The 13,838-nt window shown below is 39.2% G+C and overlaps 1 protein-coding gene across 1 annotated transcript in view; it reads right to left on the bottom strand.

Annotated features, from left to right (window-relative positions):
• Nucleotides 1–13,838, bottom strand: part of DNAH11 (dynein axonemal heavy chain 11) — a 315,191-nt gene that overhangs the window by 298,856 nt on the left and 2,497 nt on the right. The window contains exons 3-6 of the mRNA XM_063101058.1: nucleotides 6,252–6,448; nucleotides 5,503–5,692; nucleotides 4,630–4,729; nucleotides 1,810–2,021 (exon numbers count right to left, since the gene is read on the bottom strand). Of these exons, the coding sequence (XP_062957128.1) occupies nucleotides 1,810–2,021; nucleotides 4,630–4,729; nucleotides 5,503–5,692; nucleotides 6,252–6,448 (699 nt within the window). The remainder of the gene's footprint in view (nucleotides 1–1,809; nucleotides 2,022–4,629; nucleotides 4,730–5,502; nucleotides 5,693–6,251; nucleotides 6,449–13,838) is intronic.

Below are 13,838 nucleotides of genomic sequence, written 5' to 3'. Positions count from 1 at the left end.
AGGACTTCTTATGAGCTACCTTGAATCCACTCATACCCATGAATGGCCACCACTGGGGTTTACACATTAACAGGGCTTTGCAGTGACACAGTGTTGATAATTCTCAAAGTGAGAAGAAGGTCCCTAAAAAGGGCTTGGGAGAATGGTGGTTACAGTTGTTGGCCCTGCAACAGGGATCATGGTATTTAACACGGAGATCCAAGCCATTATGACCCAGGGCACTTGCTTAACAGAGCAAAACTGAATTTTCACAACAGAGAAACAGAAACAGAATAAAACCAGTGAAGATGATGACAATATATAGCAAGGAACTGGCCTGTTGTCATCTCCCATCAATAGCTGCAACTAGCTTGTAAGTCAATAGTTTGGGCGAGAGAACAAAAAGGAACTAACTTCTACTGAGCCTGTATAAAATACCAGGCACCCAGCTGGGCATTTCATTTGGGTGTGTCTTTTGATCCTCACAATAGCCACAGACTAGGCATTACACCCACTGACAGATGTGAACACTGAGGCTCAGAGAACTGATTTAACTTCCTTTAAATGGTTCAATTAGATTTCAGTACAGGTTTGTCTGAGTCCAAAACCCTTCCTACATACCACTCTACTTCTTCAGAAGAACAGAAAGAGGAAGAGGGGAGAGATAGAGACAGCAAGAGAGATCAAGAGATTGAGAAATAGAGAGACAGAGAGACAGAGAGAAAGAGAAACAACTGAATCTCACACTCCAGAAACCCTAAAGCACAAGTCTGTGGATTTGTTCACTAGTCTGGCTTTCCTTCTAACTTCTCAGGGAAATTGAGCAAATGACATCACCTCTCATGTCTGTCAATTCGTCTGGGAAATATGTGAATTGTGTTCCCCCAAATTCCTATGTTGAAAACCTCTCACTGTGGCTGTATCTCAATATAGCATCGTTAGGAGGTAATTAAGATTAAATGAGGTTGTAAGGGTGGGGTCCGAAGCAGATAGGACTATGGCCTTATGAGAGGAGGAGGGACGGCCCAGTGAGTACACGGTGAGAGATGGCTGGCCACCTGCGAGCAAGAAGAAGGCTCCCTGGCTTACACTTCCAGCCTTCAGGAAGGTGAGAAAATAAATTTCTGTTGTTTAAGTCATGCAGTCTATAATTTTGTTATGGCGGCAGCCTGAGCAGAGTAAGACACCGCCCGAACCAAGGACCACTGGCTTACGTGCCACCCAAGTGTTAGGTAATATGCTCTGATAGTGTGGACACGAGAAGAGGAAAGTTCACATGGAAAGGATGAGGAAAGAGACGGGGGTGATCTGATTTTTTTGTTAACATGTTGCAAGTTAAGTAAGAAATAGAGAAACAACCATAAAAGAGGTTTTCAAAGATCAACAATGAATCAGAATTTTTTTCAATACAATTCCACTACTATTTTTTGAGGGTCATTTTTTTTTTTTGCCTAGATTCTCTTAATTTGCTTCCCTTTGCAAACATCTCCCATCAGTCAGTGGAAACCACAGGAAAGTGTATGAAGAAGTTGGCATGTCTGTCTGCCTTTTATTGGAAACTGCTTTAAGTCTCTTTGAAGAAAGGTAGGATATTAAACAAAACCCAGCAACAACTTGTCCTTTGAGTGTATCTGACTTATTTCCAGAACTCCCTTGCCATTTAGGATAAAAAGCCACTTAGCCTTTGTTACCAAAAAAGTTCTTTTTAAAAAAAAAAAAAAAAAAGGAAAATGGAGCTCTTCCTGTATACTGAATTTATTCTTCACTAGTCTAATAAACCCTACCTCACAGCAATGATTTTTATCGTTCCCATTTTTTAATGCTTCATACCTGGTCAATGAAGAGATTACAAAACTCTTGCATCAAAACTATAACCCGAACAGGGGTATTGTAAAACTTGGAGTGACTCCAGATCAGACAGATGGTATGAAATAAGGGGGCAATTAACATGCGGGTCTGTGGGAATTCCGTCTCCTGGAGACACTGAATGTGTCTCCTCAGTGGTTTCAGGTAAAGTTCCACATCTTGGGCTTCAAGGAGAGCTGAGAGGAAAGAGAACCATCGTTAACATGATGCAGTCTCTTTTTTCTAAATTTACTTCACAAGTTCAAGAGAGTCATGTAAAACAACATGGCTATCTTTAAATGTTGCCCTATTTCCTTTTATATTTGTTATCTTACAGTCTACATATGAGCATTTTGGGAGACTACATGCACTTTCCCCTCAGCCATTCAGCAGAGCACTTAGTTGTTTGCTTAGCCTCGGTAAATTAATTGAAAGCTGGGGGAAAATACCCTTAGAGTCTAAAGAAATCTACTCAGCCCCACGGAAACTGTAGGAAGAAAACATTTCTGTGAGCTGTTGTCACTTTATGGCTTGGATTATGAAATTCATCACTAGAATGTAAACTCCTCCTAGGTTCTTGGTACGAACACAACTGAATCATTCATTGTCTCATTCCACTTTCCTATGAGGCTATGTAATGATTGGAAGGAGTCTATTATATTAGTAGTAAAGATGACTATTAAAATTAAGTATGATGATGAAAATATTTCAGAACTAGACAGAGGTGATGGTGTGTAACATTGTGAATGTGCTAAATTCCACTGAAGTATACACTTCGAAATGGTTAATCTTATGTGAATTTTACCTCAATAAAAAAAAATTAAGCATGGTAAGAAATACTTTTAAAAACTCTATAGAAAAAAATTAAATATTTAACTATTATAAATGACTGCTTAATTGAATCCAAATTTCCTCTTTATTAAAATTCATCTTTTTAATGTACCCCACATGGATCTCCATCAGACTCCATTTTGCTTCTAAGGCTACAAATACTCTTCGTTAACTGAGAACGGGTTTTATTTATGAAGGTAGAGAGTGAAGTAAAGTGAATTCTTATTTTCTGGTGGTATTACTGCAAAAGACTGGTGTCAAAAAAACCACAAACAACCCTCTGAACTTTGTCACCAGGAGTCAGGAATGCACCTACCGGTACTATTCTACTTGACATGCAAACAATTAATCTACCCACCTAACAATAAAGCCCTGAGAAGGCTCAGGAATTATTTTCTCCTCCAGATGCACTCATATCCTGAAATTAGCATATTTTTAATCAATGTTAATTTCAAAATTAAATGATTGCACCTAAAAGGTAATTAAGTGTCCTTAAAATATGATAAGCATGTCTGGTGACTTCATAGAGCCTCAAGTACATCTTTGAGAGAAGCCTTCTCCCTCTGACCATGGGTTTTAGCCACTTGCTTTACTGAAAAGTGTTTTTTCTGAATCTCCAAGTCTCATGTTTGTAAGGCTCTGAAGACCCCTGGGACTCATTCCTATAGAAGCTTTACCCACAGAAAATGTTCATCTTATACGAACACAGAAAAAAACACCAACAGCCTCTATTTATTGAGGGCGTATCTACTCCGTGCCCAGTACCTCACATAGTGTGTACGATATCTCTAATCCAGTGGTTCTCAAGCAGGGGAGATTTTACCCTCAGGATATACTTGGCACTGTGTGGAGACATTTTTGATTGTCACAACTGAAATGGGAGAAGTGGGTAGAGAACAGGGATGATGCTAAACATCCTACGATACACAAGATGGTCACTCACAACAAAGAATTATCTGGTCCAAAATGGTGATAATGACAAGATTGAGAAGTACTTCTCTAAATCCACATAACAATTCTACAAGGAAGGTATTAATACGTCAATTTGGCCAGTGAAAAACCAGGGGCTTGGCAAGCTTAAGATGCCAGGTGAATGGAACTGGGACAGGACTCGATATCTGACAGACCTCTTAGACCAGATATTCCCCTCATCTTAAGCCCTCTTTTCGAACAGAATTCATAGAGAATACCCTAAAGTTATAGCAAAAAAAATTCAAAGTGAATCTTAAGTATTTCTTAACCTTCCAAATGTCATAGAAAAAAAAAGACATCTTTAATGTTAAAAACTAGCAATAAAAAAAAAAGACTATTTGTCCATATTATCTTTAATTTCATCATTTAAAACTTCAGTACCATGCATATCCGTATTTGCTTAAACATGCACAAAAAAGCATGAACAGAAATCAAGAAAGTGGGAGGGTTGATATCATTGGGTGGGACTGAAACTAGAAAGGATGGGGAAGAGACTTCTAACTGGATACGTCTTTGCAACTTGGGGTTTTTAACAACATGCATGCATTACCTATTCAAAACTCAATGACCACCACTCCACGCCCTATGTTTAATCTTCACTAAAACTTCCATAATGACTTTGAGTGCTTGTAAGCTAAATAAGTGGTGATATTAAGCACATTCAGAGATTTGAACTGGTGAATAACTAACCATAGCCCCATCTCTGATTAGAAAACTTCTATCCAGGGTTTTCGTTTATCCTCTACTAAATATCCAAGGCCTTCCCCCTCCAGACACATACTATTAAAACTTCAATCTGGAGCTACTTCAGTAGGTACCTACTATATCTGATAAATTAAAAATAGGTTAGTGCAGCTGGAGAATAAAGCACAAAAGGTGAGATGAATTTATCAGAAGAGTCGAGTGCAATCATTTCATGAACACGCTCACAGGGAAGGGTGTCTACCCTCAAGGCCGAGCAGTTTGTGGCACTGATGCCAGGCCAAGGAACAAGAGTCTTACCATTTTCCACAGCCATGAAAATGCCCTTCAAAGTGGGAAAATAGCTGCTTTGTTTAGTTTTCAGGATCTGAACCATTCTGAGGACAATAGGATCCTGAAGCTAGATTAAAGGGAAAATAATACAAATAAATATAAATTAGATTAACTACTTAATAAGTGAATTCTGTAAGAAAATTTTAAATTATATTCCACTCACGATACGCACAGTATTTAAACACTATGATGTATCTGGTTTTGAGTTCAAAATAACTTTAAAAATATATTTATTTCCTTAAGTGTTTTATTATGCATGTAGAGGGTTTTTTTTTTTTATTTTTCAAAAAAGCCAATTTACATGTTGTTATATTTGTAAACTATCTCTCTTTCCATATAAAATTTCTTGATCTGTTTCAGAAAATCTCCAAGAGACATGTGAATGAATGTCTTAGTTTTTAGAACATTAAAGTAAGTAAATTATATGGCAAGTACCCAGCAGAGGAACCAAAGTTAACTCTTCCAAAGCTGTGTCTCTCCACTAAGCAAGACCCTACTCCTTCCCAAGTCAACTAAACCGACAAGATTAATTAAATCTTATGATGTTCAATGTTTTGCTGGGGAACGACTCTTCTTCCAGGGCAGCAAAATGTTTCCAATGATCTCAAACGCTATCAAAATGCTCTCATAAAGGCAAAATTACTTTTAATCAACATTAATTCTAAAAGTGCATACCATCCATACAGTACTCTGGAGTAAGAAAAGAGAAAAGACTATTAAGCCACACAAAGACAGTGTATTCAATCTTTAAATTATTGGAAATCACTGATTGGGAAACATAAATCTATAATTAACTTTGCCAATTCAATTTACAAACAATTTTTAGGGCAATCTACTTACTTGATCATAAGTGCACGATAGATTCTCTCTCCTCATCGTCCAGAAATCTAGCTCTGCTTGAGGATTTGAGTGAAGACCATTCAGCAAAGTCTGCACGGAATCTTTTTCTACAATTTCTTGGATTTGATGTGACCATTTAATAACCACAGATTCAATTGCATGGAGTACTGTCCTTTCATTTGTCTGCAGCCTACAAATAATGAAGTGAATTAACTTATAAAGATAGGACCTTGAATTTTAATTGTTATTTTATGCATCCATAAACTAGTTTTTTAAATGTAAATTCTTCAAAATCCATTATTTTTATGGTCTTGATTTGCGTTGTGGCATTGTTATTCTGTCACTGACATGTCTCTAACCTTAAAAAACACTGTTAAAGCATGATCATATCCTCAAAAACCATTTTACTAAAGGAATATTGTTGTTAACATCATGGCAATTGTTACAGTTTACTTTTCATGCAGTTTGCTTTCAAAAAGTATACTTTGAAAGGAAATAATACACATGGGGCTGCTCTACAGTATCTTTGAAATATGAGGTAGTTATAACAATTATTTTGCTAATGATCTCAAGTGCTATCAAAATGTTCTTATAAAGGCAAAATTACTTTTAATCAACATTAATTCTAAAAGTGCATACCAACCACCCAGTACTTTGGAGTAGGAATAAGTTTTCTAGGGGTGTGACATGAATCGATATGCTGGTTCTCTATTCTAATCTCCTCCTCTATATACCACATCATTACGTACATGTTCTCTGAAAAATTCTGATCCGGGTCAATCTTTCCTGCAATAGTAGGAATTGGTAGAAGAGTTCTTCCAGACATTTTGCCCTTAAAAATACGCATCTTATTTTTCATGACTTCTATGTGACGTTCCATATCTTGTGAAGTAAAACAAGACCAGGATTTATGGTTGTTCTTATTAGAGAGAATTGGCACTAAAATCTGGAGAAAGAGGAACATTTTAAAAAGTGGTTAAATTAATCTACAGACAATGTGTTCCTTCAAAGATTTTCTTGTCATACAAAATCAGCAACAAAACCTCTCAATTGTATAAATATTCTCCTGTGATACCAAATCTTCAAAGAGAGGACAGTCAGTGATCCATTTAGACCTAATCAATTAGGCAGAAATTCTTTCAAAGTGGAAATATTATACTACCTGTTCATTCCTTTACACATTTATCCAACATTTGTGGAGGTTCCCAGAAACTCAAACACAACATGAACTAAGCAAAATCATGTCAAGTAAGTAAACTGCTTTCTTAATGCAAACTGAGCACACTGGCTCTATTAATGAAAAAAGTATATTAATGAAAAAGTCTTTTCAAATTACATGGAGGCTAGGAGTAAGTTAATCTTCTCAAGCCCTGGGTGGCATTCCCAGGGGATAAAAGTTTGGATAGTCAGAAAGATGTTTATTCAACCACATGGAACTTTTTCAGAACTCCTTCTACCATTAAATTGGGAACATCAATAAAACTATGTATGTGAAACCTCTTAAGAAGTATTTTTTGTACTCCCAGAGCCTAGCATATGTTATATAATTAATAAGAACACGTTGAGTTAATAACGTTAGTCTCTTCTTGCTTTCTCACTCCTTTCCAATATTTATTCATTTTAAACGTTTTTTCATTTTCTGATATAATCCGTCCAGTTTATAAGCATTATGCTATCAAATTTCAATGAGCTAACATGCTCAGAAAACAGTTATCCCAGTTTTTCAAAGTTTATTTTGACAATGCAATCTTCTAGTTAACTAAAAATCTGAAAATCCATTTTTGTTTTCAAATGGTGGAAACAAATCTTTCCAAATGGTATTATTATTGCTACATCCTCTTGTTTAGCATCAACAACATGTTGACCTAGAAATATGGAGATTAATAAGAAATAGTCTCTGCCGTCTATGAGCTCAGCAAGGGCATGAAGTCCCAGAAACTGTGATCCTCAGTGTAAGTGCTGCCATAATTAGAAGTATGTTCAGGATGAATACAAAATACCTGCATCTGGGAGGGAACAGGAATAGGGAAGACTTGCTAGAAAAGTTGTTACTTGGTTTGAAACTTTAAGATGAAAGGACAGGGCCAGTAAGGTCAAGAGTTCTGATCCCCATACTAACCAGCCACATAAATAAATAAATAAATAAATAAATAAATAAATAAATAAGGACAAAGCAGGTACTAAGGTCTGCATGTTTGTGTTCTCCCAAAATTCATATGCTGAAATCCTAACCCCTAAATTGACAGTATTAGGAGGTGGGGGCATTGAGAGGTGGTGCCCTCATAAATGGGATTAGTGCCTTTATAGAAGAGGCCCAAGGGAGATCACCCAAATCTACCAGCGCCTTGATCTTGGACTTCCAGCCTCCATAACTATGGGAAATAAATTTGTTTTTGTTTTTAAGCCACCCAGTCTATGGCATTTTTTTTTTCTCTCTCTCTCTCTATATATATAGCAGCCTGAACAGAGTAAGACAGCAGGCATTCCAGAAAACTGAATACTGATAAACAAAGCCACAGGTGCTCGGGGAGTACGGTCCTCAAGGGAAACTGCCAGTGGCCTGCCCGGGAGGAGAGCCAGTGCCCCTGGGAGGAAAGGCAGCAATCAGGCTGCGAGGGAGGGAGGGGGGGTCCACCAAGAGCTTTGGAAACAGGACTGGAGAATTCAGGCTTCTTAAGCTGAACGTGCATATACCCACTGGGAAACTGCTCTCTCAGTTAAAGCCCATCATGATACTAACAGCTTTTTCGAAAGCTCAGGCACAAGGAAAATTTGGGTTATTCCGTACTTCTAATTTACTGGGTAGTGACTCAGACTTTCACTCTATTTCCTATTCTCTGATGTGGCCAGCTTCTTTTACAACTCAATGCTTGTGTCATGAGCTGTAGATAAAAACTGCTATGAAATTCTGAGCACAGGCTTTCAAAAGCAATTAGTCAAGCAAACAGCTAAAGTATCTCCAAGTAGACCTGGGATGTGAGTGTTAATTACAATAAATTTCACCAAGCTATATACAAAGTAATTCAATTAACTTGGGGTTTTGTCTTGTTTTAGTTGAGCTTTTTTTTTTGTCTAGTTTTTGTAGTCTGTAAGAAAATCCCAAATTTTTCTCTGTGAATCAAAATAATTTGGACATGTTTACTAAGGAGATACACTACTACAGATAAAAGGGCTATCGTGCCTTTGCCGTGGATCTCTTTACTACCTTCTTTCTTTTATCCTTTTTTAAACTGGGGAATTTCTCTTTACAATGGTTCTTCAATCTCCAGAGACCTGGGAAATACTTTCAAAATACAGGAGCCTGGGCCCCCCCAAACTTCTTAAAAAGAAATGTTCAAGGATGGGGCCCAGATATTGACTGAAAAGAACCATATGATACTTCAATTTTGGCCTGGTAAACATTCACAATTATTGTTTCTTTCTAGATTTGGGCCATCATAATAAAGAAATAACCACATGACATTTTAAATATTTTTGCTAGGTATAATTATATAATACAATATAATTACAAATAATAATGTATGGGGACACACAGTCATGTTGAGGGGCAGAGCAGCAGTTCCACTTTGAACATGCTAGGTTTGAGATGTCTATTACACAGCAAGTGGCCATGTCAGGAAGGCAGGTGGATAGTCAAGCTTGGATTTCAGCAGAGGGACCTAAGCTAGGGGAGGGAAGTTTGGGAGTCCCCAACAAATCACCATAAATCACTCTTGATCAGTGTGTATGTGAGTCAGACTTCAAAGACTACAATAATGAACATAAGTAAAGTGTATAAAGGTCGTTCAAATGAGAAAAAAAATAAATATGAAGTGACAAATGACTCTGCCCCACCTTCCGTTCAAACACCTGATATCTTCCTTTCTTATTCTATCTCATTTAAGAATACCACCACTGGAAAACTTCCTGAATGCAATCACTAAGTAACATAATCTCATCTTTTCGCATCAGTTGACTCACCAATTCACCAATCTACTCATTAAGTATTTTTCTTCTTAATGTACAAATCACCCAGAAAGTTAGAAATTGATGAGTTTGGAATACAAGACATAAATCACTGTTACTGATCTATTTACCTCCAAAACTTGTGCTATGAACTGAATGTGTCCCCCCCAAAATTCATATGTTGGCACCCTAATCCCAATGTGATGATATTTGTTGATGGAGTCTTTGGGGTGTAATTAGGTCGTGGGGGTGGCACCCTCAGGATGGTATTAGTGCCATTAATAGAAGAGTGTACCCCTCTCCCTCCCTACCACGTAAGGATATAATGAGAAGACAGGAAGTGGGCCTTCACCAAAACCCGACCCTGCTGGCACCCCGATCTCAGACTTCCAGCCTCCAGAACTGTGAGAAATACATGTTTATTGTTTATGCCACCCAGTCTATGGTATTCTGTTTTAGCAGCTTAAACTAAGACAACGTCCAAATTAAGCTGGCCCCAATAAAAACCTTCCTAGGACATGCCTAGCACTATAGCCTTCCAATGAACACATGGACTCGGGTCTGGCGATTGGCTTTGCTGGCAATCGTCTGCATGGAAAAGTCACAGGGCTGCTTAGTTTCTAATCAGCCTCTCCTGCCTTATTTCTCTCACTCCCCAGCTATCATTTCCCAATCCAGCTACACAAAATTACTCCACTTCTAAAATTCCACCTGCGTGTCCCCACCTCTGCACCCTTGTGTTGCCTTTTCCCTCTGTCCAGAATGTCCTTCCTCCATCTTCTACATCCAACTGTCTCCTTGTCCTTCAGCACTAAAGGGACCAAATAATTTAGCATACAAAGGTAAATGCTTGAGGGTAAAAAGGAGTACTAAAAATTATTAACACGTATTAAATGATCTGGAACAGGATGAAACCAGAACTGCCCCAGGCAAACCAAGACCTATGATCATCCTCTTCAAGATCCTCCACCTTCCCTGCCACTTCCTAGACATGGGAAGGTGCTGTGAGGCTCCCTCGGCTCCCTGCTAGACTCCATCACAGCCCCGGCCACCGCACCCTGTCACTGCTGGTTTCACTGTGTGCCTCCCTCGCTAGGCCGCCTGTTGGTGGAGGATGGAAACAGCGTGACTAATCTCCTGGCATCCAGTAACTAACTGGCACCAAGTGTGCAAAAAATATTGATGAAATAAATAAATGACAACCATAGGCTCATTAGCCTAAAATTTCCCATGTCCTTTTCACACAAATACCCAAAAGCTCAAATGGAGATAGCACAGATCATGCACCACATGCTTTTTCTCCAAAGAAATATTTTGAAGCTTCAGTGTTTTGTCTCTAACAAGAATAAGATATCAATTAGCCTTCATTTGACTTTTATTTATTTAATAAATATTTACTAAGCTCCTACTATGTGCCAGGCAATGTTTCCAGTATTCAGCCAAACAAAGATTCAGGGCCAGGACTAGGATAAGGCAAGTAAGACCCTGACCTCAGGAACAAAATTTAAGGGAACACTAAAAAACTCAGTGATCACAATGAATAATATTCCTAAAAAGTTTTAAATCAGAATGAGTGCCAAAAGTTTCATGATGAACAAATATCAACAATTTTAAATAAAGACAGGATTGGTAGCACTGATTTCTCCTTTTGCCCCAGGCTCCAACATGGCATGGCAGTGTTACTGATCCTACCTTTATTTAAAATATTGATTTTTTTGGTATTAATTTTTATTTTTAAAAATCCTTGCATTAAAATATAATTTATCTGGATTACTGAGTTGTTTCCACCCTGTAAGTATGGAAAAATAACCTGCCTCAGCCTGGTCTCTGCCCTGCAAAAGTCCCTTCTCTCCTGGAGGGAGGCCCAGCTGAAGAGAGAAACCTGAGCCAAAGGCCTGAAGGGGTTAGCTGGGTGGATTCATGCAAAGAGGAAAGAGGAAGAGCAAAGGCCCTGGGGCAAGTGTGCCTGGGGTGTGGAAGGAACAGCAAAGAGGCCCTGAGCTGGCTCTGAGATGAGTTTATAGAGGTAATGGGGAGGCCAGGTTGCAGGGCTTCTGGACTAGCACTCTCATCCTTTAACAAGCAATGGAATTATCTGATGATCCTGTTGGGAAAATAGAATGGTTTGGTCAGGACCCTTGCCTCAGGTCTGGTTGGATGTGGTTCAGCACATCCTTTGTAAGCAAATTTTTTTTGGGGGGGTGGAGTTAGTGTGCATGCATGCCAATGCATCTTTTTAGTTTTGTTGCTATTCGTGTGTTCTTCAGAGTTTGTGAAGCAGGCTGGCTGGCTACTGCCTTGGGTGGCTGCCACCACAAACAACCATGCTTTCCAACCTATGGCTTCCAAGGACCTGTTTGCCAGTTACCTAGCTCATAGACCTGCATGTAAAGGGTCTGTTGACCCAGCCTGGCATACGAAGGGTTCATGACCCAGTCTGGACAACAGGCTTGAAGGGTCTGTGAGCTCCAGACCTGGCCCTAGCTCAGCAATTGGCCCAGTAGGCAGAATTACCAGCAGGTAAAAGAGCCCGACAACTGGCATGGTCATGTAGCTCTACAGATCCTGACTCAGCAGCCTGAGATTCTGTATTTCTAACAAGTTTCCAGGAGATGCTGATACTACCAATCCACAGGGAGCAACAAATCCAAGTCTAGGCCACTGTATGTACTTGGGCCCTTGTTCTGGGTGAAATGGGGGCCAAGGCAGGGTCTGAGCAGAGAAGCAACATGTTCTAATTTACATTTCAACTAAGATCACTCTTCTGCTGTGTTGGGAATAGGCTGTAGATGGGAGCCACGAGAGAAGCAGGGAGATTCTTTAAAAAGCTAATGCAGTAACACAGGTGAGAGATACTGGTGAACTGGATGAGGGTGGGAGCAGTGGAAAAGAGACTGATTCTGGATATTCCAAAGGTGGAAGCTGCATGATTTCCTAACAGAATGATAAAAAGACGTGAGACACAGAAGGGAGTTGAGGATAACTCAAGGTTTTCTGGCTTGAGCAACTGGAAGGATGAAGTTCACATCCACTAATCTGGAGATAACTGCAAGTAACACAGGTTGGGGAAGGCCAGAAGTTCAACTTTGGGTGTTAGGTTTGCGATGTCTAGTACACATCAAGTGGAAATCACATCAGAAAGGCACGAGGCTCTCCAAGTCAGGATTCCGAGAAAGAGACCTTGGCTGGAGACAGAAGTCTGGGGGTCCCCAGCACATCATCATAAACCACTGTTAGACAGTTACATGAGCTGTAGTGGGTACTAAGCAAAGACAATCCTTGGAAAACTTTCAACCTAAAATGTATATGCCTATATAGTCTCATTCAGACCAAATGTAAGCTGTGTCCATAAGTAAATCCAAGTAATATCACATACAACAAGTGTGATGTCCTATTTTTATTTTTTCTGCCCGATGCTCATATCCCTCAAGTATGACTAAATGAGAGTCTTCCAAACCATTTAATTAAAATTCCAAGGTTCTGGATGTTTTAATGCCTTTTTTATGCTCATTGACAGCTCACTCTTTCATTTAAGCCTTTTCCAGAATGCTATGCAGATACTAGTACTGAGATAAACTCAGAGAAAGATCAAGGGAATTTGAAAGTTTTGTATCTTCTTTTGCCAAATACAGATGGTAGAGCAAGAATCCCAACAGAGTGTGGTCTTGCCCTTCCAGACCCCAGTTGATGGCAGTCTAGATTCAAATAATTACCAAAAGTCAGATTCAGTTTAATAATAACTTCTTGAGCACCTGCTACATACCAAAGACTGTTCCAGGTACTAAAGATAGAAAACTCTCTTCCTAGCATCTCCCTGATATCAGCTAAAACCAAGTAAATTCAGTGGATGAGGAGGGGAACCTAGGAAGGGTAATGAAGGTGAGGGTGACAGACATTGGCTAGCCCAAAGACAACAAGAAAATACCTTCTTTCAAGAAGACAGCAGAAGAGACTCTGGAAGTAGAGAGGTAAATCATTAGTAATTAATATGTTAGCAATTTTTCCTGCCTTAAATATTGGCTTTGGCAGGACTGCATTGATTGAATTTAGAAATTAGATATCTAGCCCAGTGGTTCCCAAAGCATGTTACATATTAGAATCACCTGGGAATCGTGAACAACTACTGCCACCTGGCTCCCACCCCAGACCTTCCGAATTAATTGGTGTGAGATGGGATCTGGGCACTGGTGTGTTTTAAAGTCTCCCCAGGTGATTCTAATGTTCAGCAAAGTTTGAGAACCGCTGCTCTGGTTCTATGGAACTTGGTCATTTGGTAGGGTGTTCCTTAAATCTGGTCTGTGAATAAATAGCATCAGGTTAGACATGCAGAATTTGGGGCTCCATCCTACACCAACTAAATGGACAAAATCTCCAGGTGGCTCTTATGCACA

This window comes from Cynocephalus volans, chromosome 6, assembly GCF_027409185.1.
Source record: "Cynocephalus volans isolate mCynVol1 chromosome 6, mCynVol1.pri, whole genome shotgun sequence".
NCBI classification, from domain to species: domain Eukaryota; kingdom Metazoa; phylum Chordata; class Mammalia; order Dermoptera; family Cynocephalidae; genus Cynocephalus; species Cynocephalus volans.
The sequence above is the reverse complement of the archived record's forward strand: the minus strand, read 5'-3'. Positions and strand labels throughout refer to the sequence as shown.